Source organism: Mus caroli, unplaced genomic scaffold, assembly GCF_978045245.1.
Source record: "Mus caroli unplaced genomic scaffold, Mus_caroli_1 scaffold_3, whole genome shotgun sequence".
NCBI lineage: Eukaryota > Metazoa > Chordata > Mammalia > Rodentia > Muridae > Mus > Mus caroli.
The window spans coordinates 52668433-52695843 of record NW_028227258.1 but is presented as its reverse complement, the minus strand read 5'-3'; the positions used below and the strand labels follow the sequence as shown (position 1 = coordinate 52695843).

At 39.1% G+C, this 27411-nt stretch overlaps 1 protein-coding gene across 3 annotated transcripts; it reads left to right on the top strand.

Annotated features, from left to right (window-relative positions):
- The first annotated feature begins 649 nt into the window (after positions 1-649).
- Slc16a4 (solute carrier family 16 member 4) lies at positions 650-21535 on the top strand. Of its 3 annotated transcripts, XM_029475266.2 has the most exons (10): positions 650-833; positions 1831-1948; positions 7197-7329; positions 8088-8231; positions 8366-8527; positions 10085-10603; positions 12711-12922; positions 13835-13928; positions 15556-15622; positions 20881-20964. In XM_029475266.2, exons 2-9 carry the CDS (start codon positions 1862-1864, stop codon positions 15609-15611), a joined length of 1407 nt encoding a protein of 468 aa, XP_029331126.1. In that variant the 5' UTR covers positions 650-833; positions 1831-1861; the 3' UTR covers positions 15612-15622; positions 20881-20964. The 3 variants fall into 3 exon arrangements, with proteins under 3 accessions (XP_029331126.1, XP_029331125.1, XP_021014191.1); XM_029475265.2 differs by lacking the exon at positions 15556-15622 and having other exon boundaries at positions 20956-21535; XM_021158532.3 differs by lacking the exon at positions 15556-15622 and having other exon boundaries at positions 20881-21535.
- Positions 21536-27411: the final 5876 nt, after the last annotated feature.

The following is a 27411-nucleotide window of genomic DNA, read 5'->3' as shown; positions in this document are numbered from 1 at the left end:
GAGATCAAAGGCACTTTTTTGTTGACTTTTTTTTTTTAATGTGGAAGGTGGAGCAAAGGAAGGAAATTGGACTGGAACGTTGAATTATTCAGGTAATTTTCTAGGACTCAGCCTTAATCATTTCCAAAATTCAGTAAGAAAAAGTTTCATTAAAATTACTGTAAGTATATATCTTCATGGAAAGTTAAAGTAATCGGGTTCAAAAAAGCAATTAAAATGGGGCCTGAAACCCCAAATTAGTAATCATACCACTGAGTCAGTGGGCACAAAGGAGCACAGAGCAGGCTGAACTTACTACGGACTGCAGTGCGTTTGCTAATATGGACTAAACCCTGGTACCCGCGTTAAGCAGGCACTCTATGGTGGAGCACTATCTTCAGCTCCAGCACTGCCATTTGTGGTCCAGAAAGCGCTCCCCCGTCTCTGGAAGACTTTTATGCTTCTTTTATAAACTAGTCTCAGCCTCCCTGAGGAACTTTGGACAACTTTCAAAAATCTGGAGTCCCATCCCCCACCCCAGACTTGAGAAGATTTTCTCCTTGGTTTACCCAATGGCTTTTGGCCGGAGGTGAAAAAAGTCTACCTTGTGGGCAGGCTGGAAGGCTGGCCTGAGTTGTTCTCAAGTTACAGCCTTTCCTCCTCCTCCCTCAGGAAGTAAAGTCCACAGGCAGGAGCTGCTGAACCTCAGCGCTGCCCAGCTTGATTACAGAGCCTGGTTGTTTCCACCAAGCAGTGGAATGGGAAGGAAACGCCTTAGAGAGTGACGTTTTAGGGAAAATAACTAATTTTTCACCTGAAATTTCCTTGTCTCCAGAGGATTCATTTGCTTAAAGGTAAGGTGAAGTGGAACTGGAATTGGGTGATGGGTTGGTCTTCTCAGGGACCTGGAATGACTAGAATCTCTCTGTCTAGAATCATCTAATAGACACCCCACACACACACACACACACACCTCACAACTGGAATCTTTCTGTCTAATCTAACAGACCTTACTTTTTTAGACACTAAACACACACACATGCGTCGCATACACACCTGGCTGCTTTCACAAGGACAGATGAGGATAACATCCATTCCTCAGAACACATTCTTTCTCAATATGTGGGTATTTATTTACTCAACTCTGTCTGAAGTTAGCACACTATGACATTCTAATCTTGAATGCTTAGCATCTCTCTCCTAAGGTGGAGACTAGTCTCCTGCAGAATCATAAGTTCACCACCACAACCAAAATATTTAACCAATTTAGTACCCTCTATTTCAAATCACTCATATTTCCTAAGTGGGCGTCCCAATTTATTTTTCTGATCTAGTATTCTCTTAAGAGATAAGTTACTCTGTTGGGCTATCTAGTTCTTTAAAATACCTAAGCTCCATAAAAAGGGGCTGTCTAAACCCAAGAGCCCCCTCCCATTTAACTTTTCTTTAGATTCAAGGGCTGGTTCACAGGACTGGATGGGTAACACATGGCTTCCTCTAAAACTGGCTTACAGCTGATGGAGATCCTGAGCACAAGTAGAGTGGCCATTCCCATCAGGGACGTGAGGTTATTAACATCAGGCAGACTTCACATGTAACTAAGGGGGAACGAAAAAGTAAAATCAAAGAACAGTTGGTTTCATAACCATGGAACAAAATCAAATTTAATAGTTTAACATGCACACCTATAATTGCAGCCTTCAGGAAGTAAAGGAAGGACAGCCACAAGTTCTAGGCCAGGTGGAGCCACATAGCAGGTCTTAAAACGAACCAAAAAGAAAAACAAAATATCCCACTTACATTTAGGTTACTTTCTTGACTATTGAATAAACTGTTTTGCATCTGTTCCAGTGATCTCCGCAAGTAGCCTACAGGAAGCATCATGGTAAAGAGGGAAGAAACGCCCTCCCCTTACACCAAACCCCTGGATGGAGGATGGGGGTGGATGGTCGTGTTTCATTTTTTCCTGGTAAGTGTTTCTTTCCCCTTTCCAAGTGCTGAACTGTACGAAGAAAAGCTCAAAGCAGTCGCTGAAGGAATCAAGAGATTTGAGTAGACAGGAAGCCAGGAACTTGCCCAAACTGCTAAGACCAGAGGCCACCTTGGCTGAACCCAGGAGCTGAGCTGTTCCCCTTGAGAGAAAGGAGAAGCATTCCCATCCAGGCCTCCCCACTGCCTCTTCACATCTCCCAATCAGAGAATGCTCCAGGAATGGCTGGCAGGTCTACTTTGGCAGAATGGCAACTGGGATTTGGGGATATCATATTTTTGACTAAGTAAGAGCTAGCACAGGTCATTCCTAGAAAGTACTCAGCTCTGCCAGGTATGGGAGATGCTTAGAATTCCAGCACTGGGCAGGGTTGGAGGGATGCAAGGGAGGCAAGATGATTGCTGATAGTTCGAGACCATCCAGTCATACATGTTAAGATTTTATCTCAAAACTAAGTGCCCACCCACTCAGCCTAACATGTACACAATACTTCAGGCTACTCATGCTGTTTTTATCTACTTGACACAAACCTGTATGTATCTGGAAAGTGGGAATGTCAACTGAGAAACTGCTTCCATCGGACTGGCCTGTAGGCAAGTTTGTGAGGACATTTTCTTGGTTAATGATAGATTTGGAGAGCCTAGTTCACTGGCACCCCAGGACAGGTGGTCCTGTGTTGTTTAGGAAAACAAACTGAGCAAGTCAGGGAAGACAAGCCAGTAAGCAGTATTCCTCCATAGCTTCTGCTTCAGATCTTGCTCTGACTTCGTTATGGTCTATAACCTGGAAGCTGAAAGGAACCCTTTCCTTCCCAAGTATTTCATCATAGCAATAGAAAGCCAGCATGGCAGCCCCTTCATTAACAGGGGCTGAAGATAGTTCAGTCTGCTGCCCACACTCCCCCACCCCCATGACTTAAACTCGAACTATACTCTATATCTGACATGTATTGTAAGGAAAGACTTCTTACCCTCGCCTCCAAGACACTGTTGGAGTTGCTATGTAAAAAAGCGGTGATGTCCATTATCTGCATGTCTGCTCTGGAACACTGGTGGATCCCATCATAGCTGTGCCACAAATAACCCTGTGCACAGTGGTCCCAGCCCTATAATTCTTAAGCACCCCTAGATCATTTTCTTAACTTTGAGACACACTCACAAAGTCACTTCTTTCTTCTTGACATTCCTGCCCTGCTTGGATTTACAGTAAGCAGCTCACATGATAGGAACACAAGTCCAGATGAGTGACAGACATCAGTATGAAACTGAAGGTGAGAAAACATAATGCTTTACTCCTAATGATAGAAAAGAGGGACGGAGGGTAGAGGTCCTAAGCTAGACCTGTGTATTATAAAACTTACCAAATAAAGCACAATTTGTTGAATTCTGGCTCCATTACTGAAGGAGAGAGTTTCTTCTCCCCTTCCATAGAAACATTAATAATGGGGAAGCTAAAGATGCCGTAAGCCCGAGAGCCCTGCTGGTTGGGCCTCCTCTCAAATGGTGTATGCTGTTGGTGTTGGCATCTGGTTCTCCCACCCTTTTATGCATTATTCTCAATGGATAACAAGCTATTTGATTAGTTACTGCTAGTTAAAAGTAGCTAATGATCAGGTTACTAATGTTACTCAGGCAACATGATGATGGTTACTGGAGCACATAAATATACCAAACTGTTAGCAATGAGCTCAGCTCACTGCTCATAGGGATAATACACATCCTAACAGGGCAAGGCATTTATTTCCATGTAAATTACAAGTGTGCTTTTCTATAAGATTTAAGCTCCCTCAAAAGTGAAATTCTCAGTATGCTTTGTGAGCTCACCACAGAAGCAGTCACACTGTAACTCACCTACTTTACATATATAACTGCTTCTGGGTTTAGTCTGTGTCTTAGTTAGGGTTGTATGGCTGAGAACAGACATTATAATCAAGGCAACTGCTGTAAGGACAACATTTAATTGGGGCTGGCTTACAGGTTCAGAGGTTCACTCCAGTATCTTCAAGGCAGGAACATAGAAGTGTCCAGGCAGGTATGGTGCAGGAAGGGCTGAGAGTTCTACATCTTCATCTGAAGGCTGCTAGGAAAAGACTGGCATCCAGGGAGCTAAGGATGAGGGTCTTAAAGCCCACACCCATAATGACACACTTCCTTAAACAACCCACACCTACTCCAACAAGGCCACACCCCCATTCCCTGGGCCATGAATATTCAAACCATCACAGTGTATCTTACCAAACTGTTCAGTGCTGTTAGGGAACCACATTTATACTGTTCATCAGTGTTACGTTCACTATTGTATGCCTACTCTGAATACACAGCCTGAGACAGTGTAGCCACTCATTAAATACCTTCTTTTTTTGACGGGGGTGGGGAGGACTAATTTATAGATACATTTATAAGCAGCCAAGAAGATGGATGAAGTCAGAGGTGGAGAGAGGCTACTGAAAACATGTTAAGAACCACATGTGCTGGCACAGTTACGTGTGATCCACCTGTAATTGCAGCGACTGGGAGGTGATGGCAGGAGGAACTCGAGTTCAAAGTCAGTTGGGGCTGCACTGTGAAATAATCTCAGAAAAACAACAGATAGATTAAGACAATTGGTTGTTTTGAAGTTATGTAGTTTTAGTGAGGCAAGGTAATTGGAAAGGTACTTCAGATGGAACCTGGACACTGGGTATCCATTGGACAAGCTGCAATACGGGCAAAAAAACAGGCCCTAGATTTAACCCAGTATCCAGAAGTAACTGAAAATGCAGATCTGAGCATTTTGGGAGGACAGACCACTAAGGTGTGGAGAGGAATCTGAGAGCAGGGAATCAGAGTCCAGAGTCATTAGTTTATGTACTTTGGTAAGTTTTGAATGATGGTCACTAGAGTTAAAGGAACAGACGGAAAAACTCTGAACAGTTTGAATGGCGTAATCTTGGACAAAGTCTAAGGAACTTGCAACCAAGAATGTGTTTGCTATAGTCTTTGTGCACCTGAAGTATATAGCAACCTGTGTCTCCAATATACACAGTTTAACTTTAAAGCTAAAGGGATAGGACAAAATTGGGGGAGATCATTGTAGGGACAAATGGAATCATCCACAGAGGAAACAAGAGCAGAGGAGTAGGCAGATGTCTAGGAATTATCAGGAACAATGATGTATGGCCAATGCTGAGGCCACATGATAGAAATGGCAACAATCTGACTTAGCAACAAGGAAGTCTTTGAGAATTTTGGTCAGAGCACTTAGGTTTTCAGTGGAATACTTCAATTAGAGGAAGAAGACAGAACAGACTTTGAAGAAACTTATCTATGAAGGTCAGGATAAGCTAATAAGCTAAGATAACCTTACAGAAGGATTAGAAATAAAAAGAGCTGTTATTAAATAAAATTAACCTTGACAATAGGCACTCTGACTTCAAAATGAGTGTCGTGGCTGATCTAGATCTCTCTCTCACACACACACACACCACAGAGTGTGGGGGTGGGGGAAGGCAGTCCACTTTATCCTCTTATGGGTCCAAGAAAATGAACTGCTTTGCCAGGGGTTGTGGGCCATGCCTTTAATTCCAGGGGCACTCGGGAAGAAGAGGCAGGTGGATCTCTGAGTTTGAAGCCAGCCTGGTCTAAACATATACACACCACACGGACACAGGAGATTGGGAGCAGGGGGGCAGGGGGAGGGTTTAGTTCAAGGACAGACATGACTATACAGAGAAACTGTCTTGAAAAACAAAAAAACCCAAAGCAACAAAAAACTAAATGCTTTTAAGCTGGAAATTAGGGGTTGGACTATTCCTAGGTTTTTGTTTGATTTGGAGTTTAGGCAATTACAATGTCTGATGAAGCAGGACTGAGTCCTACCAACCTTAATCCAAGGCATTGGGATCAAGACTTATGTAGTCTGCCTGGTTAACTAAGGGAAAATACAGATATTGGGAAAGGTCTTTAATATCTTTTTAAGGTAGAAATAGAAGTTAATTAGGAAGTTAAAAATTAGAGAGCTGGCTGGACAGATGCTAGAGCTCTGCCTTTGTGTTCCTGATACTCAGTGAACAGACAACAAAACCTGTTATATTGAGCAGGTCACACCCATTTCACAGCTCTCAGAGACAGACATCAGGAAGAGAATAAGGAAAAGTTCCAATTGGAGACCAACAGCCAGCCAAATTCAAAAGATTAACAATAGAGGTACACTGGAAGTGTGGCATGTGTCTTTAATCCCAGTACTTGGGAGGCAGACACAGGAAGATCTCTGTGACTTCAAGGCCATCCCTGGTCTACACAGTGAGTTCTAGGGCTTCAAAGACAGATTGTAAAAGCATAAGCATTCTGTGGCTACCACCCATCACTACATACATAGCTCACGCACAGGCTAAAGGCTTACAGAATGACCCTTATATTAGTGCTTCTTGTTCACAAGAAGGTACACTGTATTTTGACCTGAAATAAGTCTAGAACATTTGGTAGTTACATTTAATGGTACAATTGATTTTTTTTTTTAAAGAAAGTTATATTGTGGGTGCTAGGAACTGAACCTGGGTATTCTGGAAGTGCAACAAGTGCTTGTAACTGCTACGCTATCTTTCCAGCCCCAAGTTTCACTTTGTACTTGCTTTCAAGTGAGAATGAGAAAAATGTTTAGGACTCTTTCTTAGAAAGCCTCCTAGGCAGTTGCCAATTCTCGACCTCTTGCCTCCAGATAGGAAATGCTATTCTGAAATAAGACTAGAAATGATGATTAAAGCAGGGTAGGAGTGGCTACAATCCTTTACAATTAGGAGTTGAGGAATGGTTATATATAAACAGGTCCCCCCCACCCCCAAAGGAATGGTTATATATAAACAGGTCCCCCCTCACCCCCAAAGGCACCTGTAATAACTGCCAGAGACAATATGTAAAAAAATAGTAATGGGGAGTCAAGTCAGCCTAGGATCTAAGTCTCAGTGCCCGTACCACCACTGGCAACTTTTCTCTTCAACTTCAACTCTCACTATAAAACAATAGTGACATATCCTTTTCATAAGCTTGAAATGGGGACTAAATGAGATTATTTCCATGAATCTGTCCTGACACTTTAAAGAGGAATGCACTGCTTCTCCCACCCCCTATTATATACCCAGAAACCACAATAAGACAAATGAGTAAGTACTGAGATGCTGGAGCAATAGAACCTCTGGTAACAGCTCGAGCCCACTTGGCACCCAACAAGGACTCTGTATGTTTTGATTTAGGTAAACGTGTTTGTGATGGGAATGACCAAGACATTTGCAATTTTCTTTGTGGTCTTTCAAGAAGAGTTTGAAGGCACTTCAGAGCAAATTGGTTGGATTGGATCCATTATGTCATCACTCCGTTTCTCTGCAGGTATGGAGCAGGCAATAAGCTTGCTGTCTATGGAGAATGACCACAAAGGTCCATGACAACACGTCACTCCTTTAGGGCTGAAGTAATGTACATTCAAGTTCACCTATTAATATGCATTAATATCAATATGTAATATTGAAAGAGACATCAGTGTTTACGCTCTATTTAACTTGGTAATTAAGTTGGGAAAATTAAGGTTAAAAAGGAATTAAGGCCAGGTATTGGTGGTGTTCGTCTTTAATCCCAGCACTTGGGAGGCAGACGGTGGATCTCTGAGTTGGAGGCCAACCTGACCTATAGAGCAAGTTCCAGAATGCCAAGGCTATACAGAAAAAACACCCATCTTGAAAAAAGACAGGGAAAGAAAAAAAGGAATTAAGAGTCCAAGTATTTAATTAATGATTGATGTTTTTTCATGCCTTGTGGTTTTCTGTTTTATGTCTGGTAAGGCTTTAAACCTAGAGAGCCAAGACTTTAACCTGCAAGTGAAACAATTCAGCTCTAACTATGTGATCATATTCAAAACAAACATTAAACCAATTTCTCCTTTAGTTCTAGTTGGTGCAATATGGAGATTAGCGATGCAAATTTGTACTAAACAGAGGCCACTAGTACAAACATGATTTTATTTCAATTTTGAATATACAATATCTTATACCAATTGTCTTGCTTTCCTCTAATCACTCAGTCAAATAACAGACAGGGCCTAAGGGATGTCTGAGGATATTAACTTAGCACTTTGCCTTTCTCTTCTTAAGGTCCCCTGGCTGCTATTATCTGTGACATACTTGGAGAAAGAACTACCTCCATTCTTGGGACCTTCCTGGTTTCTGGTGGCTCTCTCCTCAGCAGCTGGGCCACAGGCCTTCCCTTTCTTTGTGTGACCATGGGGCTGTTACCTGGTGAGTCCACAATCAAAAGTCCATAAAGGAAGAAACAGGAAACTGTCCTGCTGCCCATAGATCTTAAATATATTATCTCATCTACGTCATCTGATCTGATAACTAATGATCTAATTTCAAACGTTTTTTTAAAGGTTTGGGATCTGCTTTCTTGTATCAAGTAGCTGCTGTGGTAATTACCAAATATTTCAAAAAACGATTGGGCCTTTCTACAGCAATTGCCCGTTCTGGAATGGGACTGACATTTTTGTTGGCACCCTTTACAAAATTCCTGATAGATCTTTATGACTGGACAGGTGAGTCAGTCTACATTTCTAAACTTTCAACACTAAAAATGTAATGTTTAGCCCCCCTTTTGAATACTAGAAGTGAAGCTTTAATAATTCCTTCCTAGATCCAAGGTCACTATGACACACTAGCAGGTCCAGAACTCGTGGCAATGCTGGGATTACAGGCCACCAGGCAACACGTAGCACTGAAGATGAGAGGGGGGAAATAAAACATATTTAATGGGAGCACACCCCCTTCCTTAGATAATATAAGTAAGAAATCTTCCTATTGGCCAGCCAACTCAAGAATTCTCTTTTCAGAATTCCATGCATGAGGTGCAACTAGAAATGCTGTGCAGTAAAAGCCTTAGGAAAACAATGTTTTCTTTTTTTTTTTCCAATCTTTTCACTAAAGCATCCAAAGAAAACAAAACAAAAAACCAAAACTCTGCATTTAAAAACAAATCTAAGAGTTAATGGAGTATTTGTAAAAAGATTATGTTCCTACCAGACAATCTTTATATATATTATCAACTAGGAATTTTCACAAAGCCATTTCATAATTTTCTATCTTAAAAGTATTCTAGTGAAATGTATTTGTGTCTATTTCTATCTTTATAGTATTTTTGACTACTCTTCCCTATGTAGAGGACTATTCAGTAGTTCCACGGTAAATGGGAACCTCCAGCTGATACGCCTCTAGAAAAGCCTAGACAAGCTTGTTCTCTCCAGAAACACTAAGTCATGGCTTTGTTCAGGACATCCTGAAACCAACCAAGTACTCACATCAAAGGCAAGACTAGCATGTCTTCAAGGGGGAAAAAAGGCTTTTTCTAACATGTTTTCCCCCATGATTCCTGACAGCTAATTCTATATTCTCTACACCAAAATCCAGTCAAAATATATTTAAAATACCTACTTAAAATGTAAATTTGTGCCGGGCGTGGTGGCGCACGCCTTTAATCCCAGCACTCGGGAGGCAGAGGCAGGCAGATTTCTGAGTTCGAGGCCAGCCTGGTCTACAAAGTGAGTTCCAGGACAGCCAGGGCTACACAGAGAAACCCTGTCTCGAAAAACCAAAAAAAAAAAAAAAAAATGTAAATTTGTGCCATCAGATTATTACCCACTTCCCAATCCCCTATCTTGTCCTTTAGCAAAAATAACTTCTTTTCAATTTCCTGGTTTTCCAATATCTAAAGTATTACATTTTTGCATCATGTATATTGTCAATAGACGTAAGTGGTTTCAGTTAAATTTGGGAGGCAGGGAAGGAGAGATGGCTAAGCAGTTAAAGGAATTTTGCTGTTCTTCCAGATGACTAGAATTCCATTCCCAGAATCCTAATCAGACATTTCACAACTGCCTGCAATCCCAACTCAGGAGATGTGATTCTCTTCTGGCTTCAGTGGACCTCCCCCACTCCCCCAAAACACACACACAAATGTTTTTTAAGTAGCATGGGAGGCAAAGTTTTATTTTAAAGAATTATTGGACTATGGAGATTGGACTCCTCCCAGCCTATGAATAGACAGTAGCATGAGCTGAAAGACTATTCTTATGTTCTAAATTCTCTCTTCCATTTAGGTGCTCTTATTTTATTTGGAGCAATTACATTGAATTTGGTGCCTTCCAGCATGCTCTTAAGACCCATCCACAGCCAATCAAACAACAATTCTGACATTGAAAACAAAGGTAGCATTTTGTCTGCAACTGAACCAGAGGCATCATACAAGACAGAAACATCGAACTGCAATGACACACAGGAGTCTTTCATCAAAGACAGTACTATGAAGAAATCTGGACAACCTACCAAAACTTTAACTGTCTTAGGAAATCAAAGCGAAGAGTTCAGCAATAGGCCTCATAGGAACAGGCTGTTACTCATGAGCAATGACAAAAGTCACAAGAAAAAGTTTGTTTCATGGAACTGCAAACAAAAACTTTTAGATATTTCTCTCTTTAGAAATCCTTTCTTCTACATTTTTACCTGGTCTTTTCTCCTGAGCCAATTAGCATATTTCATTCCTACTTTCCACCTAGTAGCCAGAGCAAAAACACTTGGGATTGACGTAATGGATGCCTCCTACCTTGTGTCTGTAGCTGGTAAGAAAAATGAACTTAGCTTGATATTGGTTTACTAAATTTTATTTTAAAGCAGAAGCAAGGGAAAGGGGGAAAGCGAGAGTGACTGCGTGGAAGGCTAGGAAAGCAAGTGTTCTGGGGTTAAACAGAGTAGTGTGCATTTTCTCTCGCAGATTTGGCAACTGCCGTCTTTCAGGTTCTAGAGGACCCTAACTCACCTTACCCACCTTCAGGTGTCTCACAGTAGATATCAATTGTTCACTGGGAAGAAACTTAATTTCAAAAGCTGGTGCTAGGTGTCAACAGCTAACCTGGGAAGAAAAGTCTCAGCTAGAAAACATGGTGTGTAAGAACTTGAAGGATGGATTCTGAAGCTTAACTTCCCAGGCCAGGCTCTTGCTGTTTGTTTTTTGTTTTGGCTGTGTGGCCTTGGGCAAGGCATTCTCCTCCAGGTCAGGATTTCCTTTTCCCATAGGATAGGCATAATACACTGCTTTCCCTCCCAAATGTCAGATTATGAATGTAATGTATATGTAATTTAGTGTAGTGCCAGGCTAGCATAATGATCTACTGGTACTTAATGCTAAGCAATTTTCCTGTTGAAATAATTGTAAGAGACAAATGACTGTTGAGTTAGTCACTAATCCACAGGCTTGTGTTTAAAACAGAACGTATGTTAAAAACACAAAAACAATTATTCTATGTAATCACAAAATGTTGGATGGTAAAATACTTAAGTTGAAGATTCTCTCCACTGACAAGACAGGAAGTCTGAAACAAAGAATGAGATTGTTTTGCTCCAACTGGACAATTCTCAACACTCAACTTAACTTTTCTTCTACAGATTTCTTGGGAGAAAGCCCTTACAAAGCTGAAGACACCTAGTTTCAAAGGTTCTCACTGAAGAAATGCTTCAGTCAAAAACTGCTGTTTCATAAGAGTAGCTTTGGTTAACCACTTTTTTACTGTCTGATAGAATCCATTTGGATCAGATTAAGGCTATACAAATTAGGCCAAATAGTGTAATACAGTCTCAGTGCACATCCTAGGAGACTAATGGAGCATTTGTTTGAACCCCTAAAATTCAAATCAACTTGAGATCATACTGGTTTTCTCATACTTCATGCCTGTGAAGGAAGTACTGGACCACTAAGCCTTCTCTCCCCAGCATTACTCATGGTTCTGTTTTTGAGATTTAGTCTCATCATGTAGCTCAATCTGTCTTAGAACTTACCATGAAGACCGGGGTGGCCTGGATGAAATTCACAAGATATTTGTGAATACCTATGCCTCCCAAGTGTTGGAATTAAAGGCACTCACCACCCCTGGCTTCATGATATTCTTGACTTTTGGTATTTTTAACTGGTATTATGTCTTAGAATAGGGTAAACAGTAACAATGCTGAATGGGAAAAAAAAAAGTGCTTCTTAAACTTTACTCACTACACCATATCAAATGACATATATAAACGACTTATGTATTTTCAAATTAACTTTAACAAATATTGGAGATCTTAAATTCCAAAGTTTCATAAAAGAGTCCCAGTGTCTATATTTTTAATATAAGATTTGATTTGATTTCTCTCGTTTCACCATATGACTCCTCAGGACACTGAAGTTTCATAGCCTCACTTGCTGGACCTTTGAAGAAACTGTAAGACCTCTTCAGACCATGGTCTTGTCAACAGGGATTCCACATACAATTAGAGAACATACATGACAACTTAATGGTTTCATATTCAGCTGGAAGCAGCATCCTGGTATTTTACTAGATGTTTTAAAAAGTAAGGTACATAATCCTATTTCACTATGAAACCATTTTTCCCTCCTATCCTCTGGCCTCAGGATGGCATCCTACTCCTTGGGCAAAGATACACTTAGACACTGACATGCTTCCAAAAGGGTTTAGGAAACAGATTGAGTGACTTTGTATTCACTGTTCTAGGTATCACTGAGATGTTTTAAAAAGTAAGGTACATAATCCTATTTCACTATGAAACCATTTTTCCCTCCTATCCTCTGGCCTCAGGATGGCATCCTACTCCTTCGGCAAAGATACACTTAGACACTGACATGCTTCCAAAAGGGTTTAGGAAACAGATTGAGTGACTTTGTACTCACTGTTCCAGGTATCACTGAGACAATCAGTCAGCTCATTTCTGGATGGATTGCTGATCAAAATTGGATCAAGAAGTATCAATACCACAAGTCTTACCTCATTCTGTGTGGTGTGACTAACCTGCTTGCTCCTTTAGCCACCACATTCCCACTCCTTATGGCCTATACCATCCTTTTTGCTATTTTTGCTGGTGGCTACCTGGCACTAATACTGCCAGTATTGGTGAGTAGACTCATTCCTTAGTAATAAATGACTCAGTATGAGTAACAGCCTCCCTAAGAATTCAAATTTTATATTAACTTTATGATTTAAAAACAAGACTTCAGAAATCTTGCAGTTATATCCTGTCATTATTCACTTAACCATGTGAGGAACAGAAGCTAAGAGGACTAACCACACAGAACAGGATAAAGAGGAACACAGAGACCAGTAAGATTCCAACTCTCCTTGTGTTTACTCCTCTCCATTAGGCTCCAGGGGTCTCTAGGTCTTGCTAGGGTACAAGTATATAAGTCTGCTAATAAGGATTGCATCTGTGTGCTGCCTTGAATCCTATGTACTTTAAGGACATTGTTTTAACAAGTTCTCTATATTAACTTCAAACTTAAATCCTGAACTCAAATGGGATTAAAATGGTTTTTAAGTTGTGTAGGAAAGTGCATGAGGCTTAGGCAAAATCCCAGGTCCCCAAAGATGAAATCAGTTCCTGTGTTACCAGATTTCTTATAAACCCATGGTTGGTAATAAGCCACAGGCAGATTCAACATTAATATAAGCACAGATTGCAAAATACTATTTCCTAATTGAGAAGGAAGATCATTAAGGTTTGGGAGGTAAAAACACTCTTGAACTATATAAAAGGTTAATCTATCCAGCCCAAACACCAATGTCCCCCACTAATAAACTGAAAACACTTACTCTGCCTTGCCAACCCTAGCTCCCTAGTTGACATCTATTCCCTTCCCTAACACTGGGGATGAAAAGCCAACTAAATCACCCCAGGAGTCAAACTGTTCAGTTTGAGTGTGGGTTTTTTGTTTTGGTTTGAATGATATTTGTCACCGCTTTGTAAACATAAGACACTGGAGAAGTTCAACCTTAAAATGGCTAACACTAAATTCTCATTCCCTACAGGTTGACCTATCTAAGAATTCTAGAGTACACAAGTTTTTGGGATATGCCAGTTTCTTTGCTGGGATAGCTGTCCTTTCTGGACCACCAATAGCAGGTAACAACTAAGTCACTCTCTGAGCAAATTTCAATGAAGAAATTAGAAATCTAGGATCGATGGCAACAGTGCAGGTTTAAATGCTAAATTTGCCTTCACCATGTTTGCTCTACCCTGATCACCATACAGGAAAATATGAAGTTAATTCTATAAATATGCTTTACTTTACTGGAAATAACCAGTTTTACCTAAATGGTATTTTTTGCTTGCTGATTTAGTTAAAAATTTTACGACCTGCACAGAAAAAAATTATTCACTGGTAAAGGCTTAAATGTTAAGATTCTCACAGACCCGAGTTCTCATCTATTGACCTTACTGACTGCTATAGTGTTTCCACCATCCACAAGGAACTCATCTTAAAATTAACTTTTATATATTTAAACCATTTATTCTGTTTTTGAAACAAGGTCTCATTTGCCCAAGTAGGCTTCAAACTTCCTCCTATTCACCCAAGGAACCTTAGGAACTTCCTGACTCTTCTGTCCCCACCTGAGACTACACGTGTGAGGTCATTACCTGGTATACGCAGGGGTGGGGAAGCAAATCAAACGCAGGGCACTCATGCTAGACAAACAATCTCCAACTGAGGCCAGCAGCGCTTTTGCTCCCTTCAGACCATAATTGAAAACAGTGATTTTGCCCTATCGTTTAAAAAAACAAATGTATAGTGATGGTAAGTTTGTATTCTTATTTGTTTTTGAGGCAAGGTCTCATGTAGCCTAAACCAGCCTTAAACTCACTACCCTAGAAGATGCTGGCTTGAACTCTTTTGTTTGTTTTTGTTTTGTTTTTCCGAGACAGGGTTTCTCTGTGTAGTCCTGGCTGTCCTGGAACTCACTTTGTAGACCAGGCTGGCCTCGAACTCAGAAATCCGCCTGCCTCTGCCTCCCGAGTGCTGGGATTAAAGGCGTGCACCACCACGTCCGGCAGGCTTGAACTCTTAATCCTCCTGTATCTGTCTCCCAAGTGCTGGAACTACAGGCATGCGCCACCATTCTTGATTTCTATTTCCTTTCCTTTCCTTTTGTTTTTCTAAATAAAAAAGAACACACTACAACAGAGCAAATTGAAAAAGAACAGACTACAACAGAGCAAATTAGAAAACAGAATCATTTTATTGTGATACTTTCATGTACACACCTAATGCATTATAAATTTGTTTTCGATAAATCAGAAAAAAAAAAATCTTTGTAGATTTTTCTTACCCAAAGTCTAGAATACTTAGAACTATATGTAAGGATAAATGGAGCTCCTGTACCCACCAATCCTAAGAATTTACTTGGACAGCCACACATTTTCTAACAAGTCAAAGGTAGTGGTTAGGCTAGTATTAAAGGCCTTCACTGATTTTTAATCTAGGAGTTGTTGTTCACAGTATCCCAAGTAAGATAATCATAATACGCAATGACAGATATCTCACCAAGAGTGGTGTTATATGGCTAAGCATCTAGTTAAAGGCAGAGGTTTCGGGGAGGCTCTGATTTCTCTAAATCGTTCCTCTATGAAATGATAAAGACAACTTTATAAAGACCATTAGATCTCTTTCCAAGTTCTGACTTTAGCAGCACCTACCAAAGAAATACTACAAATGTTGGCTTTCAGATTAACTCAGTTCTTTGGAATGCAGATGTAACTCATGGGTGGACCACTTGCCTAATGCACATGAAGCCCTTGAAAACCTAAACTAAAAACAGGTAACTTGATTATTAAGAGGTATGGGAAACTATGTGACGATTTTTACCTTTAAATCTAAATGTGTATTGGTAATCTTCAAAGCTGTAAGAGATTCTCATTTTTACTTACCCACATCTATTAACAAATGAAAAGCTGAAATTCCTATAAAAGAATATAGGCATATTTAAGTAGGAATCTGGCAAACAGTAAATCCTCAGTCAAAATGTTTGTTTAAAATGGTACCAATGAGTAAATAAGCAATATACTTTTCTTTCCTGTATGGGAATGAAAAAGAAAAGAAAAGTTAGTTCTTTACAACATTTTAATAATTCTGGGAAAGAGAAAAAGCATAGGAAAACCATAGAAACCATGTAATTTTTAACAAAACTACACAATTAAAAAAAATCTATAGCGATCACATGGGCAATATAATTATATAATTTATCATTATGAATATGACAAGAAATATAGCAGCAACAAAATTCCTTAAGGCAAGAATTCAAAGGACAAGAAGCCAAAAGCCTCCCATTCCCCACATGTACTCCTCCACAGAGCATTACCTTTTTCCTCTCCAACCAGATTCTTTCTATCCTTCTCTATAACTAGTATGAAATCCAATTTTATTTAATAATATGGCTCAAATCAGACCCAGCTTCCTAGCTGAGGGTGTTTAGCAGACTAAGAGTAGGTTAAAAGTCACAGTGCATTCAAACCTGCTAGGTTTATGCTGGTAGATAATATCCAGAATTCCACCTTAGCACCAAGATTTTAGCTTTGAAAGGCTGTGGAGAAATAAGAATTATTATTTGAAACCTTGCTATATCTCTAGTAAACTCTGGAATCTGCCTTCTTTTCCATCCAATACTGAACATCTGATGAAATAGATATAACCCTAACTCATCTATTTCCTTAACTTGAAATGGGTATGGAACAATTCAAATGTTAGTCAGTTATTTCATAAAACAAACCATTTTGGACAAACTCTAAGAAAACCTTTAAATTCTTTTTGGTTTTCTAAGACAAGGTCTCACTGTATAGTGCAGGCTGCCTAGAACTTGCTATGTAGTACAGAGTGACCCTGACACAAGATTCTCCTACTTTTTAAGTGCTAAGATTATAATAGGCATGTGTTACTTTATAAGTCAAAGATGACAGAGAAACTGGTAATCTTTTACTAGCTCTGTGTATTATAGAAAAAGAAATCCAACCAAGGAGAGGTTTCTGTCCCTTTAACAGGAAAGCTATGTTATAAACTGGCAGGCTATTCCTATTTCCAGTCTAGCTTCAGTTCAAATACAATACTGAACAAAACTTCTGACCCTTGCTCTACCATTTACCAAATTAACCTCAAAAGTTTTACCAGTTATGCTGACTTACAGAATTTCTTAGGAGAAAAGATAACTCAAGCTTCTGGTCTGTTATAGTTCCAGTGAGGAGACTAGAAGGAATGGAAGACAAGTGAGATGGCAGAGCAAAGTTCTCTGTCTGGACAAATAAAAGGGAATACACTAACGCTGGAGAATTTATAAACTGTTCATTTCAGGTGGTTAATTTCCCTCCAACCACACCACCCAGCCAGCTTCACTCTGACTCAGCATTCCTAAGATTGATAAATATCTATGAAAACATCAAAAATAAATTTCAAATGGCTCTATTGTGGTTTAAAAGGTTTGCAAAAGCCAAGACTAGAGTGTCAAAATGCTAATCTTCTAATAAGACAAAGCACAAAGCCAATGCTTAAGTGGCCCTACTAAATCTTACTATAAATTTCTATCTTGGGGCCTTCAGTGAGTTCCTATCTTAAAAAGGCCCCAAGATTTTAATTTGCTAACACACATTTCCCAAGATTTATTCATTTAATGGCATATACAGAACACATAAATATTTTACAACTCAACCAAGAGATAAAACTGCTATAACCAACCAGTGGCCCTGAGAGACAAAAAGATGAGTGTCTTACCAGGCATAGTGGTATACACCTTTAATTCCAGTACTTGATAGGCAGAGCCAATAGATCTCTGTGAGACTGAGGTCACCCTGGTCTAGACAGCTAGTTCTAGGCCACCAATTGGGTCTATCTGGTGAAACCCACATCTCAAAATAAAGAAATAAAATCACTGTGTCCATACACCTTGGGAGTTTGCCACTATGCCTCCTACCCAACAGAGGAAGCTCTCATTAAACAGTCCAGTTTCAGAATTTTCAGTTTCATAGTTGAAGTACCAAGGAGCTTTGGGATAAGGACTTCCTGGGTATATTTCAAGTTGTAACATGTTGATAAATGGAAACCTAACAGCAAGCCTAACAGGATTCCTTTTTTCTTCTTTCTTTACATTTGTTTCTTTACTTTGTGAGTATATGTGTGTGAACATGCCATGCTGCAGCACACGTGTGGTGAACAGAGAGCAGCCTATGGGGAGTCAGTTCTCTTCTTCCATCACAAGTCCCAGGGATAAAGTTCAGGCTGCTAGGCTTTGTAGCAAGAGCCTACCTGTGAAGCCATCTCATCAGCCCCCTAAAAGAATTCTTAGCTTAAACAAATTCTGAAACACATGGTAATGAAGACTTCTGAGCATATTAAATTCCTTTTCCACGACTTAACTCATAAAATCTTATGCAAAGTTTATTGGTTGACTATCTTAAAATCCAAAATAATAAATCTTTGGTGGGGGAGAGATATGATGTTGTAATGGCAAATTTTCCTACCATAAGTTTGATTCATGCACAAAAATATTAAAAATATTATATAAAATTATCTTTAGTGAGATAGAGAGATGATGGCTCGGCAGTTAAGAGCATTTGTATATAGCCCTTGCAGAAGGTCAAGATCAGTTCTCAGAATCCATACAGTGCTTCACAACCATCTGTAACTCCAGTCCACAGGTCCAATACCCTTTTCTGATCTCTGAGGCACCAAGCATGTATGTGGTGTACATACATACACACATTTTACACCTGCATGCATGCATGCACACGTGTACACACACAGGCAAAATATACAAACATAAAAAGATGAACACATTTTAAAAAATTATCTTTAGGCTGTGTATATAAGGTACACAAAACATAAATGAATTTTCTGTTCAGACTTGGGTCCCATTCCTAAGGTACCTCATCAGCATGTGTTAAACACAAAATACTTGAAATACTCGGTATCTTCGATAACCCTTCTTAGCCATAACAATCAAGCTCAGATTTAAGTGGCCCCTAGCCACTTAGGCAAAAATTCAAGCTTGAATAGTATTAAAACTTGGAGTAGTGAACCTTTGTCTACCATTAAAAATTAAAGATTTGGCTCTGGATCTCAATTAGAATTTCAAAGATATTGGCGTCTCAATTAACAAGTATAAATAGGTAGAATATTCAAAGCAAATTATTTCATCCAACTTGAAATATGTCAAATAACTCCCTTTTCTGATAAAAATATTAAAATATTTTAAGCCCTAATGTTTCAGACATAACATTCTCTTTAAAAGGTGTGTGTAAAAGAAAAGCTTAGAAATGATTTGCTCTGAATCAACTGATATCTGTGCTCCTGTCTACTAGCACTATCAACATCACTAGCAAGAACCCCTAGTTCTTTCCTATAATGCTAACATTTGATAACCATCAGAAAGTCACAGGACATATACACATACACAGAGGAGGTAGTGCTGCTCCATCTTCCCTCCTTTCTAGAAAATTCCCTAGCTCAGATTAGTCACCTGCTTCTTAGGGAGTTATAGGTCATTCATGTTCATAGAACACCAAGACTCATCATCCTAGCTGACCTCACTCCACTCCTTCAACTAGTCCCCAAGAAACTTAATTCAGAGGTCACTAATCAAGAATCAGTAAACAAATTCCTAAAGTTAGCTGAATTTAAAGGGCTATAATTTACATGCCAATTCATGTATTACATAAAATATAGGAAACATAAGACCACCATAAAAAGGGGCTGGAGTATAGCTTAGTAGTAAAGCATAGGTTTGCCATGTCTGTACATGAAGCCCTGGGTTCAATACCCAGAGCCAACTAATAAAAACATCATGGGGCTGGAGAGATGGCTCAGCAGTTAAGAGCACTGACTGCTCTTCCAGAATCCTGAGTTCAATTCCTAGCATCCACATGGTAGATCACAACCATCTGTAATGTGATCTGATGCCCACTTCTGGTGTGTCTGAAGACAGCAACAGTGTACTCATATAACTAATACATAAATTAAAACTTAAAAACAAAAACAAAACTTCAAACCCTGGAAGTCAGAGCTAAACAAGAAAATGAAGAAATGGCAATAAACAATTACACTAAATGGGAGTTGGGGGTGGGGAAAAAAACAAAAACAAAAAAACAATAACAACAACATAACCAAACAAAAAAACCCTGTAAGCAGAGAGTATTTCCACCCCTCTCTTCACCAGTAATATCATCTGCAATCCCAGAACCAAACAAGCATACATATCATTATCTTTATAACACTAAGATGTTTTCAGAGTACAGACTTTTTGTTTGTTTGTTTGTTTGTTTTTCCGAGACAGGGTTTCTCTGTATAGCCCTGGCTGTCCTGCTGGGATTAAAGGCGTGCACTACCGCGCCTGGCGAGTATAGACTTTATATCTGGACATTTAAATGTTGATTTCTTGCTATCGCACAGTGAAACAAACACTTTTAAGATGTTTTACTTAAGTTCTAATAGGTGCCATTGACCAAAAGATTTCAAGGCTTCTCTTGTTCTTATTTTAAAGAGCATCCAGTTAGGAATATAGCTCAGAGGCAGTTTTTCAGGAAGAACTCCTTTGCTTTTTGGTTCAGCACATTTATCAAGCAGTTCTTTCTCATGTGATCACAGCCCCCACTCCTTTATAGAATTTATCAAATATATATTTTAAGTGGTTAATATCTACTTTCCACTAAAACTATAAACTTTATGAGGGCTCAGTAAAGGTTCAGTCTCCTTTTTTCTTTGAAACAAAACAACTTATTGATGGTTACTTTCCTGATAAGAAGGAACAGCAGACTGTAGCGATCACCATAAAGGGAAGTGCTGTGTCCCTAACTTTCTCCAGTTTCTACCCTAAGACATGTTTTTGGAGACCACAATTTTTGTATTTAATAATATAAGTTTCTATTCAGATAAAATGATCCAGTTTCAAGACAGGTGAGAACCTCTATCTATTTAAGTCCAGTGGCTCACAGTATAGACTGAGAACAGGAGGCATTTTCCTTCAAAGTCTTAAGATTTGTTTGAGTAACAAAAGTAAGGGTCACTTCATTAACAGAAATCATTCCTACCTTGCAGGCTGGATATATGATTACACACAGACTTACACAGGCTCTTTCTATTTCTCTGGCACCTGCTATATCCTCTCTTCAGTTTCCCTTTTTTTTGTACCACTGGCTGAAAGATGGAAACGCAAACAGTCTGACCTTCTGAGGACTACAATCAAGTAAGAGCCTAACAAACTAAAATCTAAACAAGCTACTGGAAGGAAGCAAAAGCTCAGAAGAAAAGTCTTTGTTAAGAAAGCAAGCCATAGAGTTTTTAAGATTCCTTCCTACTTTCTTAGCACTACCAGGAATGTCCAACTGGTGGAAGGAGTAATAACTGAGTAATAAAGGAGCAACAACTTAAATGTAATCGAACAGGCTACAAACTGAATCCATTGAAGCAGCTACTTTACTACTAAATGAAAATCAGAACGTACTATAATAAACCAACCCAGTTTTTTATTTGTGCTATGGTAATTCTGTCACCAAAATATGTGACAATTATAAACTATTTTTTTCTTTTATTTAAATATAGTCATTGGTTAACTAAAGCTTTGGAATCTGAATAGTCTTACTTAGTGACAAGAATGAAATACCCCCTCCAAAAAAGTTTATTGTTGTTTATTCATTATAAGTAATCTTGTTTTCTTATTACTTTGTCTTTTAGATTTCTATAGTGTACTGCTATCTAATAAAAATAAAATTTGCTAAAATAATCTTTATTTGATCGTTTGAATGGTATTACTGTCCATCTAAACAGTATTATCTTTCCAGTACATTAAATTATCTAAAATATTTACATTAAGCATCTACACAACTCTTCAGAGCTATAAGTTTCATATGGTAGTTGAAGAGGTGGTTTTGGAGGAAATACATTTAAATAAAAAGAGGTCTGCCATTTATGGCTAATTAATAATGGTTCTTGCTCTAAGTATTTACATGTGACTAGTGAACTCTTGGCTGTTTAAGGGGATAAAAAAGGGTTTTCTGAGCAGGACATGGTAGCATATACCAGAAATCCCAGCAGTCAGAAGACTGGCTTGATGCATGAACATCTTGAGTTTGAGTACAGTGTGGCCTACACAGGATAAACTACATCCAAAATGAAAACCATTTTTTGCAACACAACCTCCTTTAATCTCTTTCAGAATATTCCAACTATTATTATTGCACTCTTCTTTTTTAAGATTTATTTATTTATTATATGTAAGTACACTGTAGCTGCCTTCAGACACTCCAGAAGAGGGCGCCAGATCTCGTTACAGATGGTTGTGAGCCACCATGTGGTTGCTGGGAATTGAACTCAGGATCTTCGAAAGAGCAGTCAATGCTCTTAACCGCTGAGCCATCTCTCCAGCACCTTATTATTGCACTCTTACCCTTCTGTACTTAAAACATCTATTGGTTCCTTAATAAAGAAAAACCCTAAACTGAAAGCTTGAAATTGTTTCCAAGATGCACCATATTTGATACTTTCCAAGTAAGCCTTTGTGCAAACTTTACTATCTGCTGCAATTCCTGAAGCTGGTCTTCTTTGACCTGGCACATGCCTACATACCAGTACAATCCAACGCAACCCATACAGTACTCAAATGAACATCATGCCCAACATGTGGAATCTCATCTAATGTCCTTTATTTACAGTGCTGGAGACTGAACCATTATCACCACAGGCAAGCACACTATCACTAAACTACATCCCCAGCTCCCTGCCTAATGCTAAACTGGGCACAAATTGAGCTCAACAATTTTCTCTACTGGTCTTGTTGATACAAGATGATGTGTCCAAGGCCTGCTATAAACTCAGTAACCAAATGAGTCTTAAATCTCACCTATCTCAAAGACAGTAAGTTGCTCTTATTTAAAAGGCAGTTTTTACATTTAAAAATTTTTTTTACCTATGTTAAATAAGGTATAACACAAACACACACACACACCAGGGTGACCTCAAATTCACAATCCTGCTTCAATATCATAAAATTATAGGTGTATACCATCACAACCAGCCACAGGTTTTTACATTTAAGAAAAAATGTCTAATATTCTTTTTTTAAATTTAACACATGCCAAAACATAAATAAAAATAAGAATATGGGGCATATCATAGAGAGATGAGAGGACCCAGATTCTGGCAGGCACCCACTTACATGCTCTCACATACAATCTGTAGCTCCAAACGTAGGGATCCTATGCCTTTTTCCAGCCTGTATGGGCACCAGGCATGCACAAGATACACAGACACATGCAGAAAAAACACCCATGCACATAAAATAAAAATAGTCTGAAACAAAAATATGACACCTCCCCCCACTTTTACAAGCAGGGAATAGTAATAAATCTCAGCTCTACTATTTTCTACCATGTGATCTCCTTAAGTTGTTCAACATATCTGAGCCCTAACTTTCTCCTCTGCAAAATGAGGATACCCCTACCTACCTACCTACCTATGGATTATAGTGTGAGGATTAGATGAAAATAAACTTTGCAAGCAAAATATCCTTCATAAACAGTAATCACTACTTTCTTTTCTGCTGCCTTCTATGTTAAAAAGATAAGCCAATAGGAACCGGCCTGAATTTCCCCTTCCATTTGAAGCAGCAATTATTTTCAAAAGGCTTCAACAATCTAGACTCTTTTTTTTTTTTTTTTTTTTTTGGTTTTTCGAGACAGGGTTTCTCTGTGTAGCCCCGGCTGTCCTGGAACTCACTTTGTAGACCAGGCTGGCCTCGAACTCAGAAATCCACCTGCCTCTGCCTCCCGAGTGCTGGGATTAAAGGCGTGCACCACCACGCCCGGCTCAATCTAGACTCTTTCCAAACTTCAAAACTGTCTATTAAGTAAGACCACATAAAGAATTCCTCACTGGGCAGGAGAGATGGCCCAGTAGTTAAGAGCACTTGACTGCTTTTCCAAAGGTCCTAAGTTCAATTCTCAGCAACCACCTAGTGGCGCACAACCAACTAGGGGATCACAAGCAACTATAATGGGATCTTCTGTGGTGTCAGCTCCAGTGTACTCATATATATAACATATAACATGTAAATAAACAAATCTCTCTATATAAAAAGAATTCCACATTGACTTAACTCAGACAGGCTTCATCAATCTCATACACTAAAATTTGTCTTCCTACCAAGTAGTAACACGGCCCTCAAACCCCTGGACTTCAGAACCTCCTACCTCTACCCTCTTGGCACTGGGACTACAAGTATGTGCTACCAAGCTTGGTGGGGTTTCTCAATGTAACCCTGGCTGGCCTTGAAATTATTCTGTAGAGCAGGCTGGCCTTGAACGCACAGAGATCCACCTGCCTCTGCCTCCAGTGCTGGGATTAAAGGTGTGAAACACCACTGCCCAGCAAGCAGCCTAGCCTAATCTTTATCTTCATACAACCTTCAAAAGCACTGTCTACAGTGCCCATTTTCCAAATGAATATTGAAAACCAAAGAAATACAATATTAAGAAAGTAGAAGTCACAGCTCAAATAACATAAAAACCACCCATTCCTTTAAATTATTCTTTCCTTCTTGGTACCAACAAACTATGAAAATTAACTTCATTGAAACAGCAATAGGTTCGTTTTGGCTCAAAGCTAACCTAAAATTATACTAGAATGAACCCACTCCTCAGAATAAAACCACAGCCTTTACTGAGATTGTCTGCTACAGTGTATCAGCAATACAGCTTCCACAAGATTTCACCCAGGTTGCCTCACATTTAGCACCTGTTCTTAATATAGACACAAAAACAACAATAACAAAATAATCAAGATAACCAAGTTATGTGCAATCAGCTTTTAGAACAGTTTAAAATGAAAGTTTTATTAAGCATGTGGGGAGAGAGCGGGTGTCAGGGACAACTAAGCATTGCCAGGAATCACTAAGAAATACAGGACAAGTAAATTATTTAAGATGACGCTTTAGGGCTGGAGCATTAGCTGCTCTTCCAGAGAACTTAAGGACTTAAGTTCAATTCCCAGAACCCACAAGGAAGTTTACAATCATCTGTAACTCCAGTCTCAGAGAAGCTGGCCCCTCTTCTGGCACCAGGCACAGTGTGGTACACAGAAATACATGCAGACAGGCAGACAGACAGAAGGACAGACACTCATACACAGAAAAACAAATTAAAAACAAAACAGAAAAGCAAATCTATGGTGTTCCCTGAAATCTCTGTACTTTGACACAGGAGGATCTTTGAGTCCCAGCCCAGCCTGAGTACTACACAATGAGGCTCCAACACATTGAACCACTCCAGCAAATGCCATTACACTATGAATGTTTCAAGCAGAGAACAATGAGCAGTGACATCTTAGTAGTAGTGTGGTGATACACTTGTTGCCCACAACCTCAGCATTCAGAAGGGTGAGGCAGAACTGTCAACAACTTGAGACTAGCCTAGATTTTACAAGCAAGATCTTGTCTAGAAAACAAAACAAAACCCAAGGACTACAGTACAAAACCCTCAACTTTAGTGAGGACTTTTAAGGAATGCAGAGAGTGAAGTAGAATCAGGGTGACTGGGCTGATCAGAAGTGAGGGGATTCCCTAGATTTTTAAAGATTTATTTATTTTGCATCTATGAATGTTCTGTGATATGTTTGCTTACCATATTCATACAATGCCCATGGAGGCCAAAGAGGGCATCTGATCCTTAAGACTAGAATTACAATGGTGTGAGCTGCTACGGTGGATACTAGGAATGGAGCCTAGATCCTCTGGAAGAACAGCCAATGCTCTTAACTACATCTAGTCTGCTGAGATCCTAGATTTTTCATTTTAAAACCAGGGCAAACTGACTATTCCTAAGAAATATATGTGTCTGGATGCTTGACAGCAAACAGTACACCAAACTTTCTAGATTCCAAACTCTTGCTTCCCCCTAAAAATCACAAATTCAATTGTTTCTACCTTATACAAGCCCCAGCTAGCATAACAAAAATTGGTGAAAATCATAAAAAATTTTAATAGTTCACTTTCAGGCATGAACTAAAGACCTGTAAAATCTTTTAAAATGAGTTTACTTTTCCCACTGACAAACTTCCAACTTTGTTCCAGATAGGATTTCATTATGTAGTATAAGATGGCCTCAGTCTCACAGTCCCCCAACCTTATCCTCCAACTCTTGGGATTACCGACATGTGTACCATGCTTGATCAACTTTTACAGCATACACTATTTCTACAAGTGACATATCTAGATGGAAATAAAGTCAAGGACTGCTTTGGTCTGCATAACTTTTACATTCTTTTAGTGAGAAAAAGATAATTTTAGTCCTTTAATAGTATATCATTTTTTAAAAGTGAGAGTTCAGAATGTCCTCTTTATCTCAGAGCTAGTCAGATTTTAATGTTATTTAGATGCACCAACCTGTAAATCATAGGAGTTTGTACTATCAAGTAAACCAACATCATGTCTAAATTCTACAGCTGTCTAGCAAAGCCCTCTGGAGCCAACCATAGGAATGACAACTTACCAATTGGCAGGTATCTTAAAATATACAAATAACAGGCTCTGCCTAGTAGAGAACAAATGCACATGTCCCAAGAGGCACTCATCCTACTTAGCTAAGAGAGAGGAGGCTAAGAACTTGTCAGTAGAGCAGAATTTGTTTTGCAATGGAAAAAAAGAACTGAACCTATACAAAGAGGCACAATCCATATAGGCTTTTACAAAGCCCCTACACATATTTTATATGCCACTTTTCACTTATAAGAAAGGTACAACACAATAGGGTAAAAGTCAATACTGAGACTCCCTTGAATAAAAAAAAATAAACTGAAAGTGACCATTCGACCTAGTTCATTCTTTTAAGAAATATGAAGTCAGAGTCACTAGAAAACTAAATCCATATTTAAACCCTCATTGTGTTTAATGACTTGATGTCAGTTTCTCTCAAGTGAAAATTAGTAGTTTCTTTTTGAGAACACTTTACTACTCACTCTTATGTGGAAACTGATACCAGGCCATAATTAGTAAGATATGGGTTTATAATATGGAATTAAAAGAAACTTACCCTTTCCCTCTGTGCAGCTCTGACTTCCAACCCAGTTTCTATAGAAACAGGAGAGCAAGGCCAGTGCCAGAAGTCTGGCACTTAGAACTCATCTTTTAGTTGCTGAGTAATAAAGCCATATCCAAAAGTCAGCTATAGGTTTTGTCAGTAGTCCCTAAAAAGAAACCCAGGAAGAAAAAAGATGTTTAACTAATTACTGTACTTAGAAGGCTACCTTTAAACCAGGCAATTCAAACAGTAGGGAAAGGGATTCAATATTCTTTCTCTCTGTAAATATATACAGATGTACACACACACACATTCAGTTTAGTCATCCATAAAGGAAAGTAAGCAAAACAAGGTGTCCCAAGAACCAAACCAAACAAAAACAAAACAAAAGCCCTGTTCTATATTCTCCACTGAAAACAAGTCTCTCGTTTCTGAGGATAAATCAGCCTATGATATCATAAATGAATCTTTGCGAGGTTCCCAGAGATGCTGACGCTGCTGAGGTTGATGAAAATTCCCTTAAATCACACACAACAAATTTAAAAGTAAAAAATAATAG

Excerpts from the sequence above, each read along its gene's own strand:
- Slc16a4 (XM_021158532.3), top strand. The coding sequence starts at position 1,862 with ATGGTAAAGAGGGAAGAAACGCCCTCCCCTTACACCAAACCCCTGGAT. Across the intron at positions 1,949-7,196 it reads TCGTGTTTCATTTTTTCCTG|GTAAACGTGTTTGTGATGGG; the intron begins GTAAGTGTTTCT and ends GTTTTGATTTAG. Across the intron at positions 7,330-8,087 it reads ATCACTCCGTTTCTCTGCAG|GTCCCCTGGCTGCTATTATC; the intron begins GTATGGAGCAGG and ends TCTCTTCTTAAG.